Here is a 27,498-nt window from a genome sequence, read left to right on the forward strand (position 1 = left end):
CATCGTTAGTTCTCTTTATATAGACTCTGGTTCTAGAAACAGTTCACCTGCGGCCGGCCGGCCGGGGCCAGCACACTGACAGGGCTGGGCTGGGTGGACTATTTACAGGCCCGTCTTGGGGCTGTACCATGGCTGCCTCTCGCACAACACTCAGCCACAATGCCTCAATAAGTTAGCGCCGGCCGGGCGGTGGGGGGCTCCTGGAGGGGGAGGGGACTGTACACACAAGTGCTGGGGGCTCGGGGCCTCAATACTGTCGAGGGCCGGGGCTGTAAACATGGCCGGGGCGGCCCTGCCCACCCCTAGTGGTCTGTAACGACTGGAAGCAGAGCAGCCCGGGCAGGGCCGGGAGGATCAGGCGTCTGACAGGCAGCTCTGGATCCGGTCCACCCACTGCTGGGCCGAGGGCACGTCCTGGGCACAGAAGTTGTAAACGCGACGCGTCGTCTTCACCTGGGGAGGGGCGGGTCGCTGACTCCACGGCCCCCCCGCACCATGGACAGCCCCTCCCCCTCCACCCCCGGCCCCAGCCTGGGCTCACGTCAAAGAAGGCCTTCTCATCCACGGTCTTGGGGGCGCCCATGGTGGGCGTGCCAGGCGCCACAGCCTCCACTTCGGCCAGGTCAATGACACCCTTGCACTCCGTGTCCACGCGGTGGTCGTAGTAGCGCAGCTGGGGGGGGGGGGTGGAGTCAGGGTGGCCCATCCCCCACCTGCCTCCCCCTCTCCCTACTGGGCACTTACCTGGTGCTTGGTTTTGTCCAGCACAAACCAGCGGGCCTTCCAGGGCTTCATGAAGGCCCCCTTCTTGTACAGGGTGCCCTCGTAGGACCTGTGTCGGCAGCAGAACCCGCCCCAGGCCGGCCATCAGGGAGCAGCCAGGCCAAGGCGGTCCCTGGGCTACAGGCTTCCCCACAGGTCAGAGGGTAAAGGGTGTCCCACACCACGGCCAGAGGAGGCACACACAGCAGACGACCAGGACGGCACAGCCCTCTTCAGGCTCAAGGGGTCGAACGGGTCCTGCTGGGCTTGGCCTCAGCTACCGCCTGCCCTGGCCTCATGGGTACCCCACAGCCCCGTGCCTCTGCTCCTCCAGCCACTGCAGCCTGGCTGTGATCACCAGTTCTGGATCCCAATCCCAAGCGTTTGCTCACGCTTGGGCCTCGGCCATGGCCTTCCCCACAGATCTGTCCACCCTCAGAAATGACCAGAGCACCCTAAAGGCACCCGTGCCCCCAACCTGGGGAGTGCCAAGGCCCCAGGCCCTCGGCTCAGAAGCGTCCGTGCAGCGGTGGCAGGCTCCCCACCTGTTCTCACTCTCAGCTGTCTGGAACTGGCTGTACAGGGTGCTGGTGCTGCGGCGGGCGGCCTGCCGGGAACTTGATGCAGTTGAGCCACTGCTCTGGTCACTGTCCAGGCTGAGGCTCAAGGTGGAGCCCACAGGCCCCTCCTGCAGGTACACACCCAGCGAGCGGCGGTGGTGGGGCACACTGGACACCAGCAGGGAGCTGGGGGTGGCCTGGGGACGGGAGGGTGGGGTCTGGGTCAGGGCTGGGCAACCTCTGCGGCCACTCTGGGACACACCCACCCTGTCTGCCCCGCCCCCACTCACACGCCCATCTGGGCGGCCTTCAAGGCGCTGTGCAGCCTTCACGCGGTCCCAGGTGTCCTTCCAGCGCTCAGGGGAGCGGCCCAGCTCCGTCTCCAGCCGCTGCAGCTCCTGGGAGAAAACGGGAACCACAGGTTATTCACAAGAAAACAGCTAGAGGGGAACACGAAGACAGGAGGCCAGAAAGCAACAGAAAAGAGATTCAATGAATATGTGTTAACTGGAGTGTAGACAGCAAGAGTGAGGTTAAGAGAAGTCGAGAAACTGCCCAAACCAGGCGCTGGTGCTGTGGCGTTGATAAAGCCACCGTCTGCAGTGCCGGCATCCCATATGGGCACTGGTTCGAGACCCAGCTGCTCCACTCCTGATCCCACTGTCTGCTATGGCCTGGGAAAGCAGAAGATGGCCCAAGTGCTTGGGCCCCTGCACCCACGTGGGAGACCCGAAGAAGCTCCTGGCTTCAGATCGGCGCAGCTCTGGCCATTGCGGCCATCTGGGCAGTGAACCAGCAGATGGAAGACCTCTCTGTCTCTCCCTCTCTGTAACTCTGCCTTTCAAATAAATAAGTTTTACCAAAAAAAAAAAAAAAAAAAGAACTCTTAAGAAACATTCCCCAAACCAGATGTGTCAAATGACATTGTACAGACCCTAACAGGCCGGTCAGCGGACACACACACACACACACACACACACGTTTCAGGAAAACCAAACAGAAGTAAAAAGACACATTCTCTCCCAAAGAACAAATGGGAAACTGGGGGACAGATCGCTGACTTGTCTCCACACGCAGCCAGGACCGACGTGAGCAGGAAGCAGCTGTCTCAGGACCACGCAGGTAAGCCCTACAACCGCCCGGCACCCTGTCTGGGGCCCTGCTGAGTGAGAGGGCAGAGGTGTGAGCTTAGGGACACCTCGCAGGCAGGTCACAAGGCAGCGCTAGAAACCCACAGGAGGCCCAGTGAAGCTGCCGGGTGCGGGCAGCAAGGCCTGGAGAGGACAGGCGGCTCCACGATGCTGGAAGGTGAGGAGTCCCAGACAGCCAGAGCCACAGCCGTGCGGTGAGGGTCCCCCCTCCACTGTGAGGCGCCGGGGGGTGAGCTGGGGCAGCACGGCAGGTTACGCTGCCGCCCACACAGCTGCTCCACGGTGATCCCGCTCCCTGCAAAGGAGCCCCGGGAACCAGCGGAAGGTGGCCCGGTGCTTGGGCCCCTGCCGTCCACGTGGGAGACTCCAGCCTGGCCCCGCCCTGGCCATTGCACCACTGGGGAGTGAATGAGCAGACTGGAGACTCTCTCCCTCTCTGTAACTTCCTTTTAAATTAAAAAAAAAGAAAAAAAAATGGTGGGAATTTCATCTGACAAACGGGGGCCTTTGGGAGGCGATCGGACCAGGTGGGCCCTTGGGGCTGGCGCCGTGGCACGTCCCCTCCGTGCCCCTCCCTGCTGACGTGCCCAGGGGGCAGCAGACGGGTGCCCAAGGACTCAGGGTAAACTGAGAGTCTGGGTGGATAGCTGCCGTGGCCATCTGGATAGTGCCCAGCAAACGGAACATTCGCTCCCCCGTCCCCTCTCTGACACACAAAATCAGAATTTCACATATACCAATCAATCTTTGGAGGGAAAGAAGCAGAGACAGGAGACGTGCATGGCCCATTATCTTCTGTGTGATGCCCTGGGCTGCCTTGGGACTCCACCAGCAAGGGCACCGGCACACAGGCGCTCAGCCTTGCACCTGACCCGGGAGCCAAGGTAAACCCTTGCCCGGCCTCGGGTCCCTGGAAATGGCAACTTCGACTGCAACCCTGCAGGCGCTCTGCCTTAGGAGTGCTCCTCACAGAGCTCAGAAGCCTGGCAAAGACCACCCTAAAGGACGCAGGGCGCGCACGGTCCAGCTTACAGCAACTGACCAGAGAAGCAAAGCGGCAGGCACACGTTAAGACACAGACCCAGAAATGAAGCACACAGCACACACAGGAAATTTGCAACAGTCACTATCCATGTGTGTTTCAAGACTTAAAGATGAACATAAGGATTAAATGAAGAATTTTTACAGAATTTTTTAAAGATTTTATTTACTTGAGAGGTAGAGTTACAGACGGGGAAAGACACAGAGAAAGATCTTTCATCTGCAGGTTCACTCCCCAAATGACCGCAACAGCAGGAGCTGGGCCAGTCAGAAGCCAGGAGCTGCTTCTGGGCCTCTCACACGGGTGCAGGGGCCCAAGCACTTCTACTGCCTTCCCAGGCCACAGCAGAGCTGGATCAGAAGAAGAGCAGCTGGGACAGGAACCAGCACCCACATGGGATGCCAGTGCCACAGGGGTTGGCTCAGCCCCCTACACCACAGTGCCAGCCCCCAAAACTATTTTTAAATAGAACAAATAGGGGCTGGCAGGGTAGGCTATGCCTTGTGATGCCAGTGTATCATACCAGACGGCCAGTTCAAGTCCCAGCTGCCCCACTTCCAATCCAGCTCCCTGCTAATGCTCCAGGGAAAGCAGTGGATGAGGGTACAAGTCCTTGGGCCCCTGCACCCACATAGGAGGCCTGGAAGAAGCTCCTGGTTTCTGGCTTCAATCTGGCCTAGCCCTGGCCGTTTTGGGGAGTGAACCACCTCTCCCTCTCTAACTCTGCCTTTCTAATAAATTAAATAAATAAATAAGAGTACAATTAATACATTTTCAGAGAACAAAAGCTGAGGAATCTGTGCCGCAAACCTGCGTTGTAAGAAAAACATTTTAAAATTTATTTATTGGGGCCAGTGCTGTGGTACAGCGGGTAAAGCTACTGCCTGCAGTGCCGGCCTCCCATTTGGGTGCCAGTTTGAGTCCCGGCTGCTCCATTCCGATCCAGCTCTCTGCTGTGGCCTGGGAAAGCAGTGGAGGATGGCCCAAGTCCTTGGGTCCTTGCACCCGCGTGGGGAGACCCCAAGAGACTCCTGGCTCCTGATCAGCGCAGCTCCAGCCATTGCGGTCAACTGGGGAATGAACCAGTGGATGGAAGACCTCTCTCTCTCTCTTTGCAGCTCCTTCTCTTTGTAACTCTGCCTTTCAAATAAATAAATAAATAAATCTTTTTTAAAAATCATTTATCTATTTGGAAAGAGAATGCAGAGAAAGAGAGTTCTCCCATTTCATGGCCGTAACAGCCAGAGCTGGCCCAGGCCAAAGCAAGAAGCCAGAAACGCCGTCCTCCTCCTGGCGTGGGGAGGCCCTGCAGTGCATGGCGCCGTCACTTGCTGCTCCCACACCAGCCCGAGAGTGTGACAGGTGTTCGGTGCAGGTGTGAGATGCCGGGCGGGACGCCCACATTCCAAACTGGAGTGCCCGGGTTCAAGTCCCGGCTCTGCTTGATCCCAGCTCCAGCTGAGCCACCTTGGCCCTGCCACCCACGAGGGAGACCCGGACGGTGTTCCTGGCTCCTGGCTCTACCGTGGGCATTCGGCAGTGGAAGCTCCCTCCCGACACAAGTACACGCTGTAAGTTCTCGTGTGTGAACTGCTGTGTTGAAAATAAACTACAATTGCCGTCCCGGGAGACCACTAGGAAAACAGCAAACACAGAGGTACTGCTCAAAGTACATAAGACTGAGTACCAACAACACAATTTCAGACAGAAAAAGGGGGAAAAGGAGCAAAAAATAAATGGGTGAAATCAACAAGGTGCTATCCTTAAGCCCAACCCTATCAACAACTACATTAATTGTAATTCAACTAAAAATCCTAAGACAATCAGATTAGGCAAAAAGAAGACCCAAATCCTGTTACAAAGACCCAGACGAGTCAAAAACAGAAGTATCGGCACCGACAGGCTGCGCGGATGCTGTCCTGGGAAAGCTGACCCAGCCTCGCAGGCCAGCAGCACCAGAGACAGAGGGACTTGTGGGTGCCTGTGGGCCACCCTCAGGCACAAAACCACGACCCCATGCTCCCCCAAACCCCTGGATGCTCAGTGCCTCTGGGCCTGGCCCCACGCCGCGCCATCAAAATACGTTCCACCTCCCACAAGGCATCAGTCAGCACCCCCGCTGCCCACACCAGCGAACAGAAGCCCTGAGGCCCTCAGATGACGGCCAAGGCCACACAGCCAGCGTCAGGGAGCGGAGCACAGACCCTGCTGAGCTCTGCACCTGGGGACCGACCGCGCAGGTACAGAAGGGGCACCCTCTCAACGGCAACACACACCAGCACCAAATAGCCCTGCACTGGGCTCCTCTGCTTCCCAGGGGTCTCCTGATTCCGGAGCCTGAGCAGACGCGCCCACCACCGCCCGCAGGGCGAGAGCCCACCACCGCCCGCAGGGCGAGAGCTCACCACCGCCCGCAGGGCGAGAGCCCACCACCGCCCGGAGGGCAAGAGCCCACCACCACCCGCAGGGCGAGAGGCCACCACCGCCCACAGGGCGAGAATCCACCACCGCCCGCAGGGCGAGAGCCCACCACCGCCCGCAAGCTGCCAGGACAAGCGCCCAGAAGCACAGCGGCTCACGTGGAGGGGTGGGGGTGGTTCTGGGAGATCCGTGCTCCCTCGGGGCTGAACCCAGGGTGGTGCCTGGGCCTCTGAGAGCCAGAGCAGAGGGGCATCCCGCGTGACCCTGCACACACCCACCCAGCCGGCCCTGGCCGCCCGCCGTGCTGACACCGGAACGCGCCCCACCCACGCCATCTGGTCCACACGTTACCTCCAGCAGGCGTGAGATGGCATCGGGCTGGGCACGGGGGCGGCTGTCGTAGCACGGCCACACCACACGGCGCCTGCTCTGGGGAGCGCTTCCGTCAGGCCGTTCCTCCTCGGGGGGCTCGGGGGGGCCCTGGGCCAGTTCCCAGTCATAGGGCGGGCCCTCAGCCAGTGTCTCCTCCGTGTAGAAGTCCCACACCTTCAGGTTGGACACGTTGCTGTAGGGCCGCAGGACCTGGGGGCAGGGCTGGCACTGAGCACCCGGGGCACCAACGGCCGGCCAGCCGCCCTGCCCGACCGGGCCCCGGCTCACCTCCGTGTCCTCAGGCGCGTACATGTAGTTGTAGAACACGGGTGTCCTCTTGCTGAGTCGCTCCACGTACTCCCACACGGACCTGCAGGCCAGCTGGCCCCTGCGCTCCCCCTTCTCCTCGTACAGCAGCCCTGCAGGGGGCAGCGCTGAGCCCGAGCCCTGCCAACCAGCCGCCGTCCCAGGTCCCGCCCACATACCCAGCTCAATGCGCTCGTAGTCCGAGTCCAGCAGGAAGGTGCGGAAGCGCCGGGAGGTGTGGTGGTAGCCGAGGAACTTGAGGTAGAACTGGCTGAACTCAAACTCCATGGGGAACTGCAGGTGAACCTGGCACACGGGAGTCGGCGGTCAGGGGCAGCGCACGGCCACCCGCCCGCCCCCTCGGCCGCCTGCCAACCTGGTGGACGCAGTCCAGGAACTGCAGGAAGACGGGCGTGAAGCCGCTGCTCTGCCCGGCCAGGGTGTGGGCCCCTCGGTGGCTGAAGCGATGACCAAACGACAGCCACTCCTTCTCCACCAGCAGGCGGAAGCCCTCCAGCGTGCGGTAGAAGGGGTCTGACAGCAGCTGCACCAAGGACACCACCTGGCACAGAACAGGCGCCAGCTGCCAGCGGGCCGGAGGGGCGGCCTGGGAGCCCTGGTCCCCGCCCCGGGCAGCCACACACCTGCGTGGTGATGTCCCAGCCGTCCTCCAGGCTCACCAGCACAGAGGAGCCAGAGTCCAGCAGCTCCACCACCAGCACCGACACCTGCAGCAGCTTGTGGATCTGCAGGACAGGCAACTCTGACCCTGGCACCAGGCCCGGAGACCACGCGTCCGCAGCGCCCCGTGAGGCTGCGCGGCGGGGCCGCTGTGCTCCTGCTGACCGTCAGCTTCAGCTCCCCCTCCCTCGGGGTGCCAGGGCCCCCCTCCTCAGCCCTCCGGCACGCACTCACCCGGGCACCTGGGCCCAGGAGGCCACCCCCGACCCGCATCCCAGCCCTGGCCACTCTCACTGCCGACCTGTCCCCGGGGGGAAGTGGCCTGTGCTGCCCCAGCACCAGGCAGGCAGAGGGGCGGGGCAGGGCAGGACCTGGGTCAGCCACTCCGAGTCCTCCAGAGAGCGCAGGAAGGAGGCGGGGCCGGGCTCAGCAGCAGGGCAGCCGGGCACACAGGCTTTCAGCAGCTTCTTGAAACTGGCCTTCACCTGCCTGACCTCGAAGACCTCGATGGGCACCAGCTCCCACTGCTGCAGGGGGTCGGGCCGCACACCCTGGAGGGAGCCCAGGCACGGTTGCGACGTGTTCAGTCTCACGCCCCACCTCCCGCCCCCCAGTGCCGGCCCCCACCCCCATCACCTTGAGCTGGGCTTTGTCCCCAATGATGTAGAGGGCTGCACGCTGGGGCCGCAGAAAGCCTGGCTCAGGAGGGGCCCCATTGGCCTGGGGGGGCCCCAGCGCATCTCTGCCGGCGAGCCGGGAGCCCACGTCGGTGCCGAGCCCACTGCTGCGCCCGCTGGCCCGGACGCTGCCCCACTTACCTGCGGAGGAAAGACCAGCTGAGCCCCCCAGCCCTTGGGGGGCATCACTTACCTGGGGCCGGCAGGGCCTGGCTTCCAGGGAGGGGGCAGCAGGGAGGGAGGGGCTGGCGCACAAGGAAGCCCAGAGACACATGGGAGTGGCCTGTGTTAGTGTGTGCAGCAGGACCCAGTGAGAGGCAGGTTAGGAACCCGCGCCGAGGGAGGGGGCCGTTAGTGTTCCGTGTGGAGGTTAGTGCCCAGGGCACCTCGGTACAGGCTGAGGGAGGGCCGGCCTGTGCGGGCCAGGTACGGTACCTCGGGGCGCGGTCCGTCTGGAGGCCGAGGCCGCCATGGGGTTGGACAGCGTGGTGACCCTGGCTCTGGGGCTGGGCACTGGGGGTACAGCAGAGAGAAGGCTCAGGCCTGGCCCCAGGCCGGGGGTGTGCACAGCTTGGCAGGGGAGGGGGACGAACAGGCCAGATTCCCAAAGGCCGCGCCAGAGGCAGCAGGGCTCATGACAAGTCCCTAGTCTCAGAGGAACACCCAGAGCTGCGTCTGGGGCCAGACAAGAGTCCCATATGGCGAGGAGGGGCAGGGTCTCTGGGCTGTCCCCAGACGCGTCCTCTCCCCACTCAGGTCACTCGGGGCAACCTGGTCCTCAGCACCTCCTGCACACGCCGCCCCCCACCAAGACCCCCGCTCCCAGACTCCTGCACACGCCGCCCCCCACCAAGACCCCCGCTCCCAGACTCCTGCACACGCCGCCCCCCACCAAGACCCCTCCCTCCCAGACTCCTGCACACGCCACCCCCCCAAGACCCCTCCCTCCCAGATCCTGCACACGCCGCCCCCCCACCAAGACCCCCCCCTCCCAGACTCCTGCACACACCACCCCCCCACCAAGACCCCTCCCTCCCAGACTCCTGCACACGCCACCCCCCCAAGACCCCTCCCTCCCAGATCCTGCACACGCCGCCCCCCCACCAAGACCCCCCCCTCCCAGACTCCTGCACATGCCGCCCCCCCACCAAGACCCCTCCCTCCCAGACTCCTGCACACACCGCCCCCCCCAAGACCCCTCCCTCCCAGACTCCTGCACACGCCGCCCCCCCACCAAGACCCCTCCCTCCCAGACTCCTGCACACGCCACCCCCCCAAGACCCCTCCCTCCCAGATCCTGCACACGCCGCCCCCCACCAGGACCCCTCCCTCCCAGACTCCTGCACACGCCGCCCCCCACCAAGACCCCTCCCTCCCAGACTCCTGCACACGCCGCCCCCCACCAAGACCCCTCCCAGACTCCTGCACACGCCGCCCCCCACCAAGACCCCTCCCTCCCAGATCCTGCACACGCCGCCCCCCACCAAGACCCCTCCCTCCCAGACTCCTGCACACACCACCCCCCACTAAGACCCCTCCCTCCCAGACTCCTGCACACGCCGCCCCCCCACCAAGACCCCTCCCTCCCAGAATCCTGCACACACCGCCCCCCACCAAGACCCCTCCCTCCCAGACTCCTGCACACGCCACCCCCCCAAGACCCCTCCCTCCCAGACTCCTGCACACGCCGCCCCCCCACCAAGACCCCTCCCTCCCAGAATCCTGCACACACCGCCCCCCACCAAGACCCCTCCCTCCCAGACTCCTGCACACGCCACCCCCCCAAGACCCCTCCCTCCCAGACTCCTGCACACGCCGCCCCCCACCAGGATCCCTCCCTCCCAGACTCCTGCACACGCCACCCCCCCCCAAGACCCCTCCCTCCCAGACTCCTGCACACGCCGCCCCCCCAAGACCCCTCCCTCCCAGACTCCTGCACACACCGCCCCTGCACCAAGACGCCTCCCTCCCAGACGCCTCCCCTGCCCGGGTGCTTCTCCGTATGGGGCCAGGAAGTGGCCTCCACCCAGGATGCACAGCAGCGTCTGCAGGAAGGGAAGTCCGGAGACTTCTGAAGGTGGAGGACAGGAGGACGCTCAGCCTGGTCCCAGGCAGACCTGGGTCTGCTGGAACAAGGTGTCCTGGAGGTGTGGCCGTGGGACCTGAGAGGCCTGACCCTGGTGGCCAGGCGGCACCTGAGCTCCCGTGGCGGTCTCCAAGCACCCAGCCCTGCCTGCGTACAGCTCCCTGCAGAGCCCACGGGGGACACGAGAGGGCCGTGAGGCCACATCTGCCGCCTGCCACAGCCGGCATCCTCTGATGCTGCCCCTGAGGACTGGCGCCGACCTGAGACATGGCCAGGACCTGGCACGTCCTTAGGAAGAGGAGGACAAGACACAGCCGAGAGGAGCCACAGCTCTGCCTGTCAAAGGCGGCCCCACTCCCTCAACTGGGGGGACACTGAATCTGAGCCTGGAGGCAGTGCCGGCTCAGAATAGAAACGGTCGGAGATGTCCAAGGGACACTCGCGGAAGGTACAGGCCTGGGCGGCTGACAGACCCGAGGCGTCCCTGCAGGCACCACTCGGACCCTCTGAACCAGAGGGCACAGGGACCCTGGCAGGGAGAGGAGCGCCTCCTGCAGCCCCCCGCCCTGTTCTGGCCCCCCCCGCCCAGCGGTCAGCACCCGTAACAAGAGACACAGACAGCCGAGGGGTGGGCACGTGGCAGAGCTTGGAACACCCCCATCCCGCATCAGAGTGCCTGGGTTCAAGTCCCAGCTCCTCTCCTGAGTCCAGCTTCCTAATGCAGACCCCGGGACAGCAGATGGCTCGAGCAGTTGGGCCCCTGAAGCCCATGTGGGAGACCTGGGTTCAGTTCCCGGCTCCCAGCTGATGTGGACATCCGGCGCGTGGGCCGGAAGGGAGCCATCTACCTCTGCCTTTCTCAAATAAACAGTCAAATTACGGGGAGCACACGTGTTCAGAAAGACACAGCAGGGGGTTAGGCCACTGGTTGTTGTGGTGTTTTTTGTTGTTGTTGTTGTTTTTTTTTTTTTTTTTTTTTACACAGTTAGACAGTGAAGAGAGACAGAGAGAAAGGTCTTCCTTCTATTGGTTCACCCCCCAAATGGCTGCTACAGCCAGAACTATGCCAATCCGAAGCCAGGAGCCAGGTGCTTCCTCCTGGGCTCCCATGTGGTGCAGGGCCCAAGCAGGGCCATCCTCCACTGCCCTCCCGGGCCACAGCAGAGAGCTGGACTGGAAGAGGAGCAACTGGGACTAGAACCAGGGCCCACATGGGGCCCGTATGGGGTGCCGGCACCGCAGGCAGAGGAATAACCAAGTGAGCCACGGCGCCAGCCCCAGGCCACTGCTCTTGACACATGCAGGTTCAAGTTCCGGCTGCCGGGCTTCCAATCCAGGGAAGGCAGCCAAGATGATCCAAGTACCTGCGTGCCTGCCACCCATGTGGGAGACCAGGGTGGAGCTCCTGACACCTGGTTCGGGCCTGGCTCGGGCCTGGCTCGGGCCTGGCTGTTGCAGCCACTTAGGGAGTGAAGAACAAACGTTAAGACCTTGCTCTGTCTTTAAAAGAGAAAACTCCTCGCGCAGGGGCCCGTGTGGGGCACAGGCACAGGTGAGGGCTGCAGGTGAGCATAGTGAGCACGCGGGGCAGGGGGCTTCACCTCCTGTCACAGTGAGCACGCAGGGCAGGGGGCTTCACCTCCTGTCACAGCGAGCACGCGGGGCAGGGGGCTTCACCTCCTGTCATAGCTCCCACAGCTCTCAGGGCAGGGGGCTTCACCTCCTGTCACAGCGAGCACGCAGGGCAGGGGGCTTCACCTCCTGTCACAGCGAGCACGCGGGGCAGGGGGCTTCACCTCCTGTCACAGCTCCCACAGCTCTCAGGGCAGGGGGCTTCACCTCCTGTCACAGCTCCCACAGCTCTCAGGGCAGGGGGCTTCACCTCCTGTCACAGCGAGCACGCAGGGCAGGGGGCTTCACCTCCTGTCACAGCGAGCACGCAGGGCAGGGGGCTTCACCTCCTGTCACAGTGAGCACGTGGGGCAGGGGGCTCACCTCCTGTCACAGCGAGCACGCGGGGCAGGGGGCTTCACCTCCTGTCACAGTGAGCACGCGGGGCAGGGGGCTTCACCTCCTGTCACAGCTTCCACAGCTCTCAGGGCTGTGCACCCCATGTTGGGGGCAGAGCTACAGATGCGCCTGCTCCCTGCACCCTGAGCCCAGGGCCAGCCTGAAACACAGGACTCCAGGCCCCACCTCACAGGGACGAGGCGGGACGGCCCGGCTCCAGGGCCGAAGGCCAGCCTGGACCCTCTCAGCATGTGCAGGTGCTCAGAGGTGTGTGGCAGGTAGGGACAGTGATGGGGAGGCCAGCAGACAAGGACAGATGAGGACAGAGGCTCAGCGGGGGAGGGAGTGATGGGAAGGAGCAGGGGGGGTCTCGAGGGCTGCAGCCAACTCCCAGGCCCCAGAGACCCAGACAGAGAGATGGAGAGGCAGGCTGGTCACGGCCGCAGGGCCCCGGGACACTTACCTGGCCAGCCAGGCTTTCTGCCCCAGCACCACCAGCACCCAGAGGGACCCCCTCCTTGCTCTACACCCAGTCACTCCCGCCCCTTCCTGGCAAGTCGGCCATAAACGCCCCAAAGTCCTCCCCGCCCACCCCAGCCCCGAGGGCACTCACCGTGACTGCCCATGTGGGCCGAAGAGAAGCCGCTGAGCGTGTTGCGTCCAGACGCATCCGCGTAGCGGGGCATGGAGCTGACCACGGCCTGCAGGTACTTCTCCTGCTCCAAACTGCTCGAGTCCGCCTGGGACTGTCCTGGGGAAGAGGGTAGGGCTGGGGCCGGGGCTGGGCAGGGCAGAGTGGGGCAGGGCAGCAGCCCAGGCTGGGAACAGGGCCGGTACCTGGAGAAGGGGCGTTCTGGGCCTTGAAGAGGCCGACCACGCCCTTGCCATGCAGGCCGCCGGAGCGCAGCAGCACGGCCTTGGAGCGCCCGCTGCGCCAGCACACCACAGGAAAGCGGTTCTGGCGGTAGCAGCGGGACACGCGCTGCAGGGCGTTGTCCTGGACGCTCTGGGGAACAATCAGCAGCCCCGGGTAGCTGCAAGGGGGTAGAGACGTGAGGGCCGCCAGAGGCCGTGCCCCAGGCCCAGCCACGGGCCCCACACCACCTGCGCTCCCCACGCCCCGGCGGCCAGCTCACCTGCGGCAGATGGCGTACATGCGGTTGACCGGCGAGATGCGGAAGGGCTCGGACTTGGCCCGGCTCAGGCTGCTGCTCAGGGTGCCGAGGCCGAGGCGCTGGTAGTCACGGCAACACGCCCGCTCCACCAGGCTGCTCATGGTCATGCGGTCTGAGGGCTTCAGGGCTGAGGCCGGGGTCAGCGTGCTGGGCTCCAGCTCCTCCGACACTGCACAGGCCGGCACGTGGGCGCGTCACACGGAGCACCGGCCCGCCTGGTCCTTCCCGGGGCATCCTCGCCCGCGCCGCCCCGCCGGCCCCCACCTGAGATCTCGTCGTCCTGGTCCTCTGCGGGGGGCTGTGCCCGGTGCTCCCACCCAGGGGGGCTGTACTTCTTGCGGGTGACGTGCTGCCGCCCGATGGTCTTCTTGGCGTTCTTCACCAGGTTCCGGGACAGGGTTCTGCACGCGCAGCGCCAGCACCGTGAGACGGGGGCGGGGAACCAGGGCACGGGGTCGCCCACAGCTGGGGCCTGGCTGCCCAGCCCTGGGACCCCCCTTCCATACCTGAGAGAAGGGCCCTTCTCCTTGGCACCCCGGGGCGGCCGGCCGGGCGTGTGGGCGGAGCCCAGGGTGAAGGCAAAGGTGCCCCGGATGTCTGGCGGGTACCGCAGCTTGTGCAGCTGCTTCCGGAAAAGCTCGGCGCTCTCAGACCCCACCTCCTCGTCGAAGGCCATCTTCAGCAGCTGCGAGAGGCGGGGCAGCCCTCAAGGGTCTGGGCAGCCCCCAGGGCCCCGCCCGACCCTGGTACTTCTGGGTGCAGAAGCAGCCGAGCCACAAGGGAAGGCCCCACGCTCGTGTCACGGTAAGCACCGCGCGAACCGCGGCAACCTCAGTGGCAGGACCCATGCGAGGCTCCCACCTGGAAGGTGCAGGAGCGCAGCTGGAGCCCGTCCTGCAGGAGCTGGTCCACGGGGGCCTGCACGCTGATGCGCTTCTCCTTGGTCAGCGCGGCCACGGGGAAGGAGCGGACCACCACCTGCTCCCCCACTGACCACAGGCCAGGCAGTCAGAAGCAAGGAAGAGGAAGGGCCCGCAGACCCGCAGGGAACCAGGCTGGGGAGTCCCGGGGAGGGAGGAGGAGCAGACCCCGGCCACCTCCCCAGCAAGGTAGCCCACCCCAGAGAGCTGGCTGGGGCGGGGAGGGCTGCAGGCTCACCCAGGGGGTCGGTGGGCATCCCCGTGAAGATGACGCGGTACGTGGTGAGGAAAACAGCACCCTCAGCGGGGAGCAGCGCGGGCCCCCCCCCACTGCCCCCTGCCCCCTCCTCACGGCCGTCGGGCAGCAGGTAGACGCGCAGGCCGTCCAGCACGCACTCCTCGCCGGGCAGCAGGCGCGGCCGCAGCAGTTTGGGCTGCTCGGGGGACAGGGGCAGGGCCTCAGGAGGAAGCCCCGCCCCCTGCCCCCGGCCCCCCAGCCTTGCCAGCCCCACGCACCTTCTGGATGGGGGGCAGCCTCTTGCTCTCCCGGTGCACGGCCTCCAGCGTCTCGATGTGCATCTGCACGATGTCTAGGGGAGACCAGGGCTCACACCCGGGGCCCTGCAGCTCCCCCCACCCCGAGCAAGTGTCCCCACATCTCAGCCCCCATACCTGGCACCATGACATGCAGCCCCTTGAGGTGGTCGCTGGTGACCCCGCTCTCGGTGCAGACCTTGTCCACGAAGCGGTTGATGAAGCGGACCACGGCCCCGGCCACGTCGCAGGTCTCTGCGTCCTCAAAACCACTCTCCGTGTCGTAGCTCTCAGCCACGCTGCCCGCCATGCTGGGCCAGGGAGGGGACCGTGGGCACAGGCCGCGGCCCCAGCCCCGGCCCTCGGCGCAAGGCCCCGCCCCGGCCCTGCCCCCACCTGTTGGTGACCAGGCTGTTGCTGGCGCTCTCCAGGTCCCCCAGCCCCGGCCGCTCCCGCAGCAGGCGGCTCTTGCTGCTGTCCAGCGGCAGCAGCAGGTAGCTCATGCGGTTGGCATAGTGGATGGCCTGGCTGAACACCGTGCTCTCCTCCTTCTGCACCAGCTCCTGCTGCTTCTCGCGACTCAGCGTCGGCCACAGGCGCCGCTGCTCGGAAGCCACGTCCAGGGCCGAGCGCTCGTCCTCCTGGGACGGCGCCTCCCCGACCTCCTGCAGAGCACACAGCACGTGAGCCAGGGGCACACAGGCCTGGGCCCTGCCCCACGCCCCGGCAGTCCTGCACACCTGGGAAGGGGCGCGGTCCTCAGCTGGCTCCAGGTAGAGGGCCCGGATGTGGGTCTGCACGTCCCCATAGAACATGGCTTCCCAGAACTGCGGGGTGCTCCACACCACGTGCTCCTGCACGCAGCTGTACGCAAACTGCGTCACTCCTGGGCTCAGCTTCTGCAGAGGCCGGGTGAGGGCTGCAGGTCATCCAGAGCTGCCGGCCAGAGCCAGGAGGACACCCGGGGCCAGCCCAGCACTCACCCGGCAAAAGGCCGTGACCAGGGGCAGCAGGGCGGCTGCGATGCCGTGCTCATCCAGGGAGGTGCAGTCCTGTGGGCAGAGCGCTGAGCCCACTGGGACCCTTCCCCTCTCACAGAACGTCCCTGTCCGCCTGCAGCCACCATGTGCCCCGGGGTCGCCCGGGCAGGGCGAGGACAGGGTGTCTCCCGACCCCCCACCCAAAGCCCAGGGTCCCAGCCTCCAGTGTCTCCCGACCCCCCACCCACAGCCCAGGGCCCCAGCCTCCAGTGTCTCCCGACCTCCCACCCAAAGCCCAGAGCCCCAGCCTCCAGTGTCTCCCGACCCCCCACCCAAAGCCCAGGGCCCCAGCCTCCGGTGTCTCCCGACCCCCCACCCACAGCCCAGGGCCCCAGCCTCCAGTGTCTCCCGACCCCCCACCCAAAGCCCAGGGCCCCAGCCTCCAGTGTCTCCCGACCCCCCACCCAAAGCCCAGGGCCCCAGCCTCCGGTGTCTCCCGACCCCCCACCCAAAGCCCAGGTTCCTGCGCCCGGTGTCTCCCGACCCCCCACCCAAAGCCCAGGGCCCAGCCTCACCTGCAGGCAGCAGTTCATCATGCGGACGACGAAGTCAAACTGCTGGTGGTCCAGGACCGCGCGGTTCTGCTGCACGTGCAGGTGCAGCTCCTGGGCGAGGCAGCGGCGGGCGGCACGTCCCTTCAGGGCCCTCAGCACGGCCGGGAGCAGCTGGGGGCAGGGACGAGTGGGGCACAGGGCTGAGGGCAAATGGAGCGACGAGGGGTGGCCGGCAGGTGGCCAGAGCACTGGTTCGAGCACAGAGGGACCCAAAGCCAAGCACACAGCGAGTATGGGCCCAGAGCCGGGGCTTCCCGACCAGCCCAGACAGGAAGGCAGACGTGCGGACGCGTGGGCGAGTGTCCCGCCCAGGCTGCGGCGCCCACAGGCTCGCAGGCCTGGAGCTACCTGGGGGCTCAGATCTGGACAGCGTGAGCCTGAGCGGCTCAGGGGCCCCACGTGCCTCCTGACAGCCGGGAGCTGCACGGGGACACCACGACACGGGAGACCCACGGGAGAGCGTTAGAGCCTCTTCCACAGGCCGGGGTGAGATCCCTGACGGGCTCTCCAGCCGCTGAGACCAGGGAAGACGCCAGCCCAGCCACCTCCAGCGGTCGGGCAGTGCCCGGGCGAGAGCCGAGCCTCCTGAAGGCCACTGGCCAGGCCTCACCTTCTTGGCCTCGAGCATCTTGCCCTCGAACACGTAGGAGATGCAGTTACGCACCACCTCCAGCCGGCGGGCGCTGTTGGCGTGCAGCCCGCTGCACCGCTCCAGGATGGCCGCTGCGGAGACAGGACACGCTGGCCTGCCCGTGCCCCACCCCACCGAGGGCCTGGCCCGTCCCCCCCTCCTGCGTACGCACTCATGGGGGGTCCCGAGGGCACAGTGGTTCTCCGCTCAGCCTTCACGGCAGGGGGCGCGCCCTGCATCTTGGCGGCCGCCTGGTCCACGATCCACTGCACGGTGCCCTCGTCCAGACGGGGGAAGGGCCGGGGTGCCCGCCGCAGGTGACTGGCCTCCCCTGGCCTCTGCACCTTGTGCATGGCCACGGCCGGGTATGGGTTCTCCTGGGGGCGGAGGGGTGGGCGTGGGCAGCAGGCCGGGCTGGGCAGCAGACGCCCCGCCCACACCGCCCACGGGCTTACGTTCTTGTACAGCTGCTCTGCCAGCTCCTGGACGTGGCGCAGCACGCGCTGAGGGTGGCTCTCGTCCGCACGCATGCGCGCCACCTCGTGGGCCACCAGCTGGGGGGGCAGGAGGCAGGTGAGGCGGGCCACAGCAGCCAGCGGGGGTGGGGGGGTGGGCAGGCAGAGCAGGGCGGGCACACCTCGTCAAACAGGTCTGTGGAGCGGTAGGGGACCCCGCGCTCGGACACGAAGCCCGCAAAGGCCATGCCTTCCAGCACCTTCATCAGGAAGTCGTCTTCCACCAGCCCTCGCTGGCCCAGGAAGGCTGCCTAGGGGAGCAGGTGCAGGTCAGCCCGGGCCCCCAGGGGCTGCACCTGCCACCGCCCCTGCCGCGCCCTGGCAGCCACCTTGTGGAAGCGGATGACGGGCTCCGGGTGGATCCGCACGATGTGCAGGCACCAGCGGTAGCCCTGGAGGAGCTGAGCGAAGAGCCGCAGGAAGACAGCACGCAGCTCCTTGTCCTGGGGGCACAGTAAGAGCCAGGTCCACCAGCCCAGCCCTGCCCGTCCGCCTCCTCCACTCAGAGCCCAGTGGCACCTCCGGAACTCTGCGGGCAGGCTGCTGGTCCTTGGACCCTTGGAGCCGGCCCAGTCCCTCCTCAGGCTCCCTGCAGCCTTGCCACAACCACCACACCTCGTAGCTTGCAATTCCTCTGCTCCTGGGCCCCTTGCTGTCTGCTCTACAGGAGCCTGAGGCCCGAGGAGGTGGGGCCGCAGTATTCGGGGCACCAGCAGCCCGGCCATGGGCCAGCAGACCTACGTGAGAGGGTGCAAGGCACAGGGGACCCCACCTGCATCTTCAGGGAAGAGGTGGACGCTGTGGGTGGGGGGAAGGCCAGGTCAGCCAGCTCCAGCTCTGGATCCAGGACCTGCAGACACAGGGGGGACGGGGCAGCTGCATGGCCAGCCTCGGGTCCTGGGACTCCCCCTGCAGCCAGACAGGGGCATCCCACAAGCCCGGGGCACCAGCCGTCCCTCGCACCATGCTCAGGACACTGTGGGTCTGGCTCTGCAGAGGCTCCGGCAGGGGTGGGACGTGCACACACTCGGGGACGGTCACCGTGCCTCCATCGAGGTCCGCAATAATCACATCCAGCTACGGACCACAAGAACAGGCAGTCAGGGCCCCGCAGGCCCGGGGTGAGGCAGACCACGCCACAGCCCTCACCAGCTCCTGCGTCTCGGCCTGGAAGGCGGCGTTGACCCCGATGATGAAGGGCGTGGGCGTGCTGAGGACCTCCAGCAGCTGTGCCGGCAGGATGGGCACGTAGGTGAAGCTGCGGACCCCAGAGGACATGGTGAGCCCACACAGGGGCCAGGCAGGGGGCGGGGTGCTGGGCAGTCAGGCACCTGTATCTGAGAGGAAACAGCAGTGCCAGGAGGCCCCGGCAAGCATCGGCGAGCCGCTGGTAGCTCCGGGACAGGAAGAGGACCTTGTGCTCCGTGAGGGCGGCACAGAATAACGACAGCACGTTGGTGATGCCTAAAGGAGAACAGGCGTGGTGAGGCGGAGCCACGGCGAGAACCCACACCGGTGACGCACCAGAGCCGGGAAGGGCGGCAGGGACGGGACAGGCAGGCTCACCCAGCTGGCGGAAGAGCAGGGCCACGCTGCAACGGCTGATGGGCAGCGAGTCGGCCAGCGGGGTCTGGATGACCTGCCGGTCACCGGCCCCTAAAGAGATGGTTCTCTAGAGGAAGAAGGGTCAGCACTGAGCAGCGTGACCAGAGCTGAGGCCCCTGGAGCTCTGGAGGCCTGAGACCCTGACATGGAGCTGGCTGGGGCAAGCCCTGCCTCTGTCTGCCGAGCAGTGCTACAGAAAAGCTCATGGCAGGAGGCGGCTGCCTCTGACCTGGGACAGGAACAGGGCCTGGGAGGGCAGAAGAAACAAAGAATCCATACCGCTCCTTCCTCAACAGAGTCCAGCTGCACGGGACAGACAGGCAGAGAGACACGGTTAGACACCCAGCACACAAGGCAGGGAGCAGACAGGAGGACACCGACAGCAGAGACAGGCACACACCCACGGAGCGAGAGGACAGAGACCAGACCAAAGGGTGCCAGGCCCAAGGTGCAGAGTCAGGAGCCAGAGGAGCAGGCAGGGCCAAGGCAAGACTGCACGACAGCAGCTCTAAGACAGGAGGGGCGCCCAAGGCCTCAGGCAGCGCCCCGCCCGGCTGGACCCAAACACCTAGCAGCGAGACCCACCTGTGAGCCCCCGGCCAGGGGGACGGTGCAGGTCAGCAGGTTCCCAACCACATTCTCCAGGCACACGTTCAGGCCCTCCACGTGGATGGCGTAAATGAGACCAAGGCTGTTCTGCACGACCAGATCGGGGAATGGCAGTACAGCCGACGGCAGCACGCCACAGCCTGCCTCACCGCCCTGGCTGCCCACCTCACCCTGAACACCTCGGCGTGGTCCAGTCGTGACACCAGCACCAGTGTCTTTGGAGCAAACAGCTGGCCCGGCTGGGCCGGCACCGCGGGCGACAGTTGCACGAGCCCTCCGTCCTCGGCCTCCTCCTCCCTTTCCACAGTGTGCTCGGCGCACGCCGCCTCCTACAGACACAAGTTCGTCTCACCAGCCCAGGCCGGCCAGCCCTCCAGGAACTCGGGCCTCCGGGGGTAGGAGATAGCCCCAGAGGCAGAAGCAAGGGCAGGGGTCCGGCCTCACACGCGATGCACCCCAGAACCTGCCGGCCTCACACACGATACACCCCGGAACCTGCCGGCCTCACACGCGATGCACCCCAGAACCTGCCGGCCTCACACACAGTGCACCCCGGAACCTGCCGGCCTCACATGCAGTGCACCCCGGAACCTGCCAGCCTCACATACAGTGCACCCTGGAACCTGCCGGCCTCACACGCAGTGCACCCCGGAACCTGCCAGCCTCACATACAGTGCACCCCGGAACCTGCCGGCCTCACATGCAGTGCACCCCAGAACCTGCCGGCCTCACACACGATACACCCCGGAACCTGCCGGCCTCACACGCGATGCACCCCAGAACCTGCCGGCCTCACACACAGTGCACCCCGGAACCTGCCGGCCTCACACGCAGTGCACCCCAGAACCTGCCGGCCTCACACACAATGTACCCCAGAACCCGCCGGCCTCACACACAATGTACCCCGAAACCTGCCAGCTGACCTGCGTGGGCTCCACCGGCTCCCAGAAGGTCAAGCAGGCGCAGTAGTGCCGCTCAGAGTTGATGTCAGTGAGGACAGCAACGAAGAAGGTGGGTGGGCTCCTCTCGGGACACAGCTGCCACCCGCTGGGCTGGCAGAACTGCAGGGCCAGCAGTCAGCTGCCTGCACCCGCACCTGCAGGGGAACAGCCACCTGCCCCCGCCCAACCTGCCCTCCGGCATCTGCACTGCCGGCAGCCAGAGGTTCCCGACTACATGCAGCACCTGGCTCTGCAGCCCTGGGGACCCTGGGCCCCGGGGCCAGAGGGGCAGCCTCTGGTCACACCGTCCCCACTGCTGTGACCAAGTCCCAGCAGGACACGGCACCAGCCAGGCCCCCCATGGTGGCAGCAGGAGCTGGGTGCTGCAGAGGCTCCTCCCCACGCCAGGCCGGAGTGCAGGTGCTCCTACTCACCAGCTCGATGCCCTGGGGGAAGGGGTTGTCCTCCCAGTCCTTCTCCGGGAAACGCTGCAGGATCTGGCCCTGGCCTTCCCCACTCCCTGTGGACAGAGCACGTGTTCAGGGGCCAGTGCCGCAAAGCCGCCACCTGCGATGCTGGCATCTCATAATGGGCGCCCGCTCAAGTCCCAGCTGCTCCGCTTCTGATCCAGGTCCCTGCTAACACGCCTGGGAAAGCAGTGGAAGATGGCCCAAGCCCTTGGGCCCCTGCACTCACATGGGAGACCCGGAAGAAGCTCCTGGGTCCTGGCTTCCAGCTGGCCCAGCCCCAGTCATTACAGCCATTAGGGGAGGGAACCAGTGGATGGAAAATCTGTCTGTCTGTTTCTCTGTGTTTAACTCTCACCTTCAAATAAATAAATCAATCTTAAAAGGAGAGGGGCAACTGTTCAGTGCATTCTCCCACCTCCCCCTCCTGCGCCCACCACTGGCACAGGCCTCTGGACCCAAGTGGAGACTCCCAGCTCCCCAGGTCTCCACCTGGCACCAGCCTAGGCTTAGCTCTCAGGTCCACCAGTTCCCTAGAAATACTTCTGTGTGGAGGGACTGCCCGGCAACCAGGACCTCAGAGCCACCACAGGCCAGGCCCTGTCCCTGTGAGCACCACACACCAGGCCCTCCTCCCTCCTCCTTCCTCCCTCCACAGGCCAGGCCCTGTCCCTGTGAGCACCACACACCAGGCCCTCCCCCCTCCTCCCTCCTCCCTCCACAGGCCAGGCCCTGTCCCTGTGAGCACCACACACCAGGCCCTCCTCCCTCCTCCCTCCTCCCTCCACAGGCCAGGCCCTGTCCCTGTGAGCACCGCACACCAGGGCCCTCCTCCCTCCTCCCTCCACAGGCCAGGCCCTGTCCCTGTGAGCACCGCACACCAGGGCCCTCTCCCTCCCGCTCACTCTCACAGAACAGGGCCCCTCCCCTGGGGCCGGCAGTTCTGGCTCCTGCACAGCCCCCTTAGCCTCTGCCCCCAGAGCCGACCTCCGACACAGGCCCTCAGCCCCTGGTGCCCCCACAGCCGCAGGGCGCGAGCGCCATCAGCAAGGGCACAGGTCTGGCCTACAGGACGCACTCAAGAGCTCCCTGTCACCAGTAAACCTGGGCCACAGCATGTGCACAGAGGACTCACCCCTGTGGCGGGTTCAAGAGGCCTCTGCCACCACCCGCTCCTGTAGGGGGCGTCCACGTGGCTCACAGTCCCCAGGCCACCCCAGAGACAGGCCCCGACAGGTCCGGCGCCAGGTCCAGCACGTGCTGCTGTGCACATCACATCTCACAGCCAGCACGTCAAGATCTCAAGGTGCCCAAGGAGCCGTCCCCCACCGCGTGTCCTGTGTGTGTCCCCTTTGTCCTGGGACACGGGGCACAGCTGGAAAAGGGGCTGCCCTCCCGCGATGCACAGGCGTGGGGAACCTGGTGCTAAACCATTGGAGGACCACCTGCTTCGAGGCTGGGGCTTCGTACGCAGCAGAGCAGCTGCCTCACTGCGGTCTGTTGAAAGTCAGCCCTCGACACAAGGGTTTGAAGGAAAAAAGATGCCCAAGGAAGGTGCCCGCACAGCCTCTGCCCACCGGGGCAGGGGTGCGGCAGGTCTCAGAGGAACACGAGACGGTGGTGGCAAAGGGCCTGCACCCAGCCCGCACAGGCCACAGGGGAGCACACTGAGCTCTGCCCCAGGTCCCTTGGGCCAGGAAGAAAGGCTGGGGGTGGGGGTGGGGTGGGGGAGGGGCTGGAGGGAGGCCAGGAACTCCTTCTACTCCTTGAAACCCCAAAGCCCGCTGCAGCCTCACATCCAGACAGCTCAGTCCATCTGGGCACATGACCAACCCCAGTGACCCGACAGCACACACTCCCAGCTCCCCTGAAGGCACAGGTGCCAGGCCACAGCCTCACGGGACAGCCGGGGCCCAGGACGTCAGCACCGGCAGGCTGCTGTTCAGCTGGGAGCGACGGGGAGCAGAGGGGCTGACTCTTGACTCACAAAACCTCAGCTTCCTGCTCCCCTCCCCCATCTCCACAGCCACCCCACAGGGGACAGGTGTCGGGGCGGGGGGGCTGCAGGTGTCTGCTGGGGCTGCACCTACCTACACACACCTATGGGCTACCCCACTGTGGGTCTCTTCAGTCCCACCCCCAAGGACCATCCTCAACAGGCCCAGGCCAGCTCATATGCGCACACTCCCTACGCTGTGGCTCCTCCCCCCACCCACTCCACCAAGGGCCTCCTTGTGCTCAGCCCTAAACCACCATCTGGGCCCAGCCCTGGCTGGCACCCAGGGCTCACCCAGTTCTTGCCACGAGGCAGCAGGCGGAGAAAGGAGGAGAGAGTATGCAGCCAGGGACAGCAGCCTCTGCTGATGGCCTCCCCGAGGCCAGGCGGAGCAGGTGGCCATCAGAGGGCTGCTCCCAGCAGCCTCTCATCCCAACAGAGTGGGCACAGAGGAGGAGACCACTGTCCACACCACCCTCCCCCCCACTCCTCAGCTTCAAGGGCTCTGCAGGGGTCCACTGCCCTGGAGCTGCAGCTGCCCACCCCGGGGTAGCCAGTGACCCAGCGGGCGGGCCTCTCTGCCTGAGCTCCTCCTCTGGGCCCCAGCGGCCCCAGACCTGCCCTACCCATCTCACAGCGCCCCTCCTCTGGGAAGCTCTCTCCCGAGCCAGGTCTTGGAGGAGGAGCCCGGCAACTGCCTTTTCTCCACCGAGTCTGCCGTGACGACAGGTGCACCTGCCGGCTGGCTGTGCCGGACGGCGAGTGCCGGTGCCTGGCGCAGACCACAGCCTGATTAGGGCTGGTTGAAGGCTCACCGCTGGCTACAAGCAAACAGCTTCCAGAGCGCAGCCTGGGGGTAACTCCCCCTCACCCCTCTGAGACCCCAGATGCACCTCAGCTCCACACTCCCAGGAGGCAGGCCGCGGCCAGGCTCTGCCACGTCACCCCAGCGTCCTCTGCAGGGACCTGCACAGCCGAGCACCTCTCAGGGCCGCCAGGAGGGAGGGCAGCTTCTCTTCCCGTGCAAACAGCACAGCTGTGTGGCTCGCGGTACTCTCTGGGGGGCTGGAAAAGGGGCGGCGAGGTTCCCTGAGGCACACCCCAGGGGAAAAGCCAGGGCCCTGTCCTCAAAGTCCCTCCCCGGAGCACCGTCCTGCAGCCACACCCCACAGTCAGCCCCGCGTGGGCAGCAGGCCTGAAAGGGGGGCTGGCCAGGGGGACAACTCAGAGTGCACACCCTGTCATCTCCTGGCAACACCTCGTCCCAGTGCCAGGCTCCGACGCCCAGAGCCTGGCCTCGCCAGCACACGCTGTGGGGTGGCAAGGGAAGGAAGCAGCCTCCTCGTCTGCCAGGCTGTGCGCCCGAGAGGACCCTGGGCGGCACTGGCAGGTCCACTGCCTCCTCCTCCTGTGAGGACACTGGGCAGCCCCACTGCCTCGTCTGCCAGGCCTCGCACCCGTGAGGACGCTGGGCGGCACTGGCAGCCCCACGGCCCGGCCCAAGCCCGGCTGTAGGAAGAGAAGGAAAAAGCAGCAGCAGCAGCAGGTTCCTGCAGCCCCCCCCCCCTCACTCCCCAGTCCTCCTCCCACCCCAGTCAGACCACTGCGGCTCTGACCCAAAGCTTTCGACCCCTTAGGTTGCTAGGGTGGGGGCTGGGAGGCAGCTGAGGCCAACCCAGACAGCCCCAACCTGCTTGAGAGGGAGGACGGGAACGTGGGTGGGGACAGCAGGCGGCCGAGAACGCAGCCAGCTCATCGAGCGTCAGGTGTGAGAGAGGCAAGGCCTGGGGTGAAAGGTCTGCTTCTCGGGTGCCGGGGCCAGCCCCACCTCTGACCCACGCACGTGGCCTCTGCAGCACCAGGGCTGCCAGCCAGGTCATGGTCAGGTCAAGAGTGTCTCCTTGAGTGTCCCAAAGACGCCTTAGCACTGGCTAGGTTGTGTTACATCAGCGGACCACCGCCCAGGCCTTCCTGGCCCCGAGGCCGGCAGGGTGGTCCGTCTGGTCCTTGAGCTGACCCGAGACAGGACCAGGACGCAGAAGGTGCTCTCCAGCGGCAGGGCCTGCAGGTGGGCGGGGCCAGCCGCCCGCACCCACGTCAGCCCAGACGCTTACCTTCGTGGCTTCTCCATGCCCCTCGAGTGATCACCAAGACGCTGCCTCAGACCTCAGACCCAACACAGGCAGCTGAGCCAAAGGCTTAGCACCCAGGTCCTGCACCCAGCAACTCGAGACAGGAAGCGCAGACCCAGGTCAAATACAAACTCTGCTACCCCAACCAGCCCCCCAACTCAAAACCTTGCACAGCTGCCCAGATGGCCTGGGCCTGCCAGGCCCTGGGAGCCTCCGCCTTCCTTAGGCACCTGTCGGGGCTGCGCCTAGAGATGTTCCCCACGTGCCCTGTCGTCAGCAGGACACTCCTGGAGCCTCCTGGTGCCGCTACACAGCCCAGGCGGTGAGTGCGCCCTCTCACCTCCAGACACAGCCAGGCCGGATCACCGACCTCACGGCTTCAGGGACCGTCTGGCTCCCTCACTGCAGCCTGAGCCCCTGGCCCGGGCCCCGTGTCAGCTTGTCCCTCCCAGGAATGCAGGAGGCAGGCAGCCGGCAGATGACCAGCTCCAGCCAGCTCCGGGGCTCCCTTGCCGCCAGTGCGGCGGGCAGCCCGGGAGTCACTCACTCCTCCCCGCCACGCAGGGTGAGCGGCACCTCAGGCTCCCGCCTGCTACCTTGTCCAGCTCAAAGGCTACACGTGCCAGAGGTGACCGCCCCCACGCAGCTCCCGCCACAAACACAAAGCATCCCGGAGTCCACGCATGTCTCCGCTCACCCACCGTCACTACCGCCACCCCCCAGCCCGGCTTCTGCTCCCGCCCCTGCCCCAGCCAAGGTCCCCACACCGGGGCAGCCCTCGGCTGGCCTCACCTCCCTGGACCCATGCACGGCTCTGCACCAGGCGGCGGGTGGGGCCTCCCCACTGCCCACCACACGTGCCTGGGAGCAGACGGCGCTCCCCTGCGGGCCAGCACAGCACTGACAGCGAGCCTGCGGGCACGGAGGACGGGTGACCGGCACGCCGTGGTCCTCCCCTGCGAGAACTCTGAAGACAGATGCTCCCGACTGACGGTGCCAGCAGCCGCGCGCTCGCATAGACGGCAGCAGAGAGGAGGAGCGGGCACTGAGCTGAGTGTGCAGGGGAGGGACACACCAAGAAATCACGCCGGGTCCAGCAGGTGGGGGTGGACACACGGACAGTGCAAACGGAGGCTCAGCAGAGCGGCCAGTCCTGCGCTGGGTGTGACGGCAGCAGCTGGACTGGCAGGAGGGCTCAGCCTCAGCTCCAGGTCCAGCCCCAGCCTGATGTCAGAGCCGAGCTGGACGACACCCTGCCCCCGCGCGCCGGCCTGGAGCGGGCGCTCACCCTCTCCGCGCCTCACTCCGCGCCCGCGACAGAGGAGGGCACCATCAGGCAACCTGGGTGGGCTGCTGGGTGGAGGAAGCGCACATCATGCACACAAAGGGCTGTGCAGGGCCTGGCACTCCAAGGACGCCGGCCAATGCTGATGTCATCGTCAGGCTCCGTCTCCTCCTGCCCCCTGGGCTGAGGGCTCTCGGACACAGGTGCTGAGCGCAGACACGGACCCCCCACACGGGCCCCCACCCGGGGCTTGGCTGACACGGGCCGCACAGCAGGCCCTTCGCCAGCAAAGTGCTCGCCCGCTCCCGGCACTTCCTCCTGCAACCCTCGCAGCCCCAGCTCGAACACACCTCTCCGCGAGGAGGCTCCCGAACCCCATCCCCTCGCCGGCACCCCACCAAGCCTGCTCGAGGCTTCAGACCCAGCATCGGGGCAGAGGAGGCGCCGGCAGAGAACCACCCATGCCCCCGGCAGCCGGCCAAGGCGCACGGCCCATCCCACCCCACGCGGAGTCCGGGAGGCTGAGCCGCCCCGGGGCCCTCCCACTTCCCCGGTCGCCGCCGGAGCACTCGCCCCCATCACGCGGTCCCTGCCCACCGCCCCGGCACAGCCGCAGGTGCCCCGGCCGGCCTCGCGCGGGCCCAGCGGCCGCAGCACCTCGCCGACGGCCCGGGGCCAGGGCTCCCAGGCGCCGGCCCTCAGCTCCAGCTCCCAGCCGGCCTCCGGCCCCCGGGCCCGGGCCCCCGGCCCTCAGCCGCGGCACTTACCGCGCGGGTGCGGCCCGAACGCCACCAGCACGAAGTAGTCCGCGAGCCGCGCCATGGCGAGGGGCGCGGGGCGGACCCAGGGGCGCGGGCGGGCTCCGCGGCTCGGGGACTCGAGGGCAGCGCGCTCATGGCCCGGCCCCGGCTCTGGACCGCGCACCCCGGATACCCCGGGCCCGCTCCGCGGCGGCAGCGGTGGCCAGGACTTCCGCCGCCATCTTCCCAGCCAGCCGGCCCGCCCGGCCACGCCGTGCGCCTGCGC

At 66.2% G+C, this 27,498-nt stretch overlaps 1 protein-coding gene across 5 annotated transcripts; it reads right to left on the reverse strand.

Annotated features, from left to right (window-relative positions):
• SBF1 (SET binding factor 1) lies at nucleotides 1–27,478 on the reverse strand. Of its 5 annotated transcripts, XM_070053091.1 has the most exons (42): nucleotides 27,240–27,464; nucleotides 21,027–21,112; nucleotides 20,575–20,712; nucleotides 19,822–19,980; nucleotides 19,628–19,738; nucleotides 19,322–19,345; nucleotides 19,004–19,109; nucleotides 18,769–18,901; nucleotides 18,587–18,695; nucleotides 18,401–18,514; nucleotides 18,210–18,287; nucleotides 17,767–17,880; nucleotides 17,560–17,688; nucleotides 17,378–17,476; nucleotides 17,095–17,299; nucleotides 16,902–17,014; nucleotides 16,253–16,402; nucleotides 15,681–15,749; nucleotides 15,438–15,596; nucleotides 15,094–15,362; nucleotides 14,836–15,008; nucleotides 14,680–14,753; nucleotides 14,402–14,597; nucleotides 14,105–14,232; nucleotides 13,750–13,928; nucleotides 13,508–13,644; nucleotides 13,205–13,412; nucleotides 12,906–13,102; nucleotides 12,682–12,819; nucleotides 8,408–8,485; nucleotides 7,932–8,113; nucleotides 7,667–7,846; nucleotides 7,259–7,360; nucleotides 6,991–7,176; nucleotides 6,794–6,920; nucleotides 6,597–6,727; nucleotides 6,288–6,518; nucleotides 1,613–1,720; nucleotides 1,308–1,519; nucleotides 745–832; nucleotides 542–673; nucleotides 1–453 (listed from the first exon to the last, which is right to left on the reverse strand). In XM_070053091.1, exons 1-42 carry the CDS (start codon nucleotides 27,292–27,294, stop codon nucleotides 355–357), a joined length of 5,706 nt encoding a protein of 1,901 aa, XP_069909192.1. In that variant the 5' UTR covers nucleotides 27,295–27,464; the 3' UTR covers nucleotides 1–354. The 5 variants fall into 5 exon arrangements, with proteins under 5 accessions (XP_069909192.1, XP_069909193.1, XP_069909194.1 ...); XM_070053092.1 differs by lacking the exon at nucleotides 19,322–19,345 and having other exon boundaries at nucleotides 27,240–27,478; XM_070053093.1 differs by lacking the exon at nucleotides 8,408–8,485.
• Between the last annotated feature and the right edge of the window lie 20 nt (nucleotides 27,479–27,498).

This window comes from Oryctolagus cuniculus, chromosome 11, assembly GCF_964237555.1.
Source record: "Oryctolagus cuniculus chromosome 11, mOryCun1.1, whole genome shotgun sequence".
In the NCBI taxonomy this organism is placed as follows: Eukaryota; Metazoa; Chordata; class Mammalia; order Lagomorpha; family Leporidae; genus Oryctolagus; species Oryctolagus cuniculus.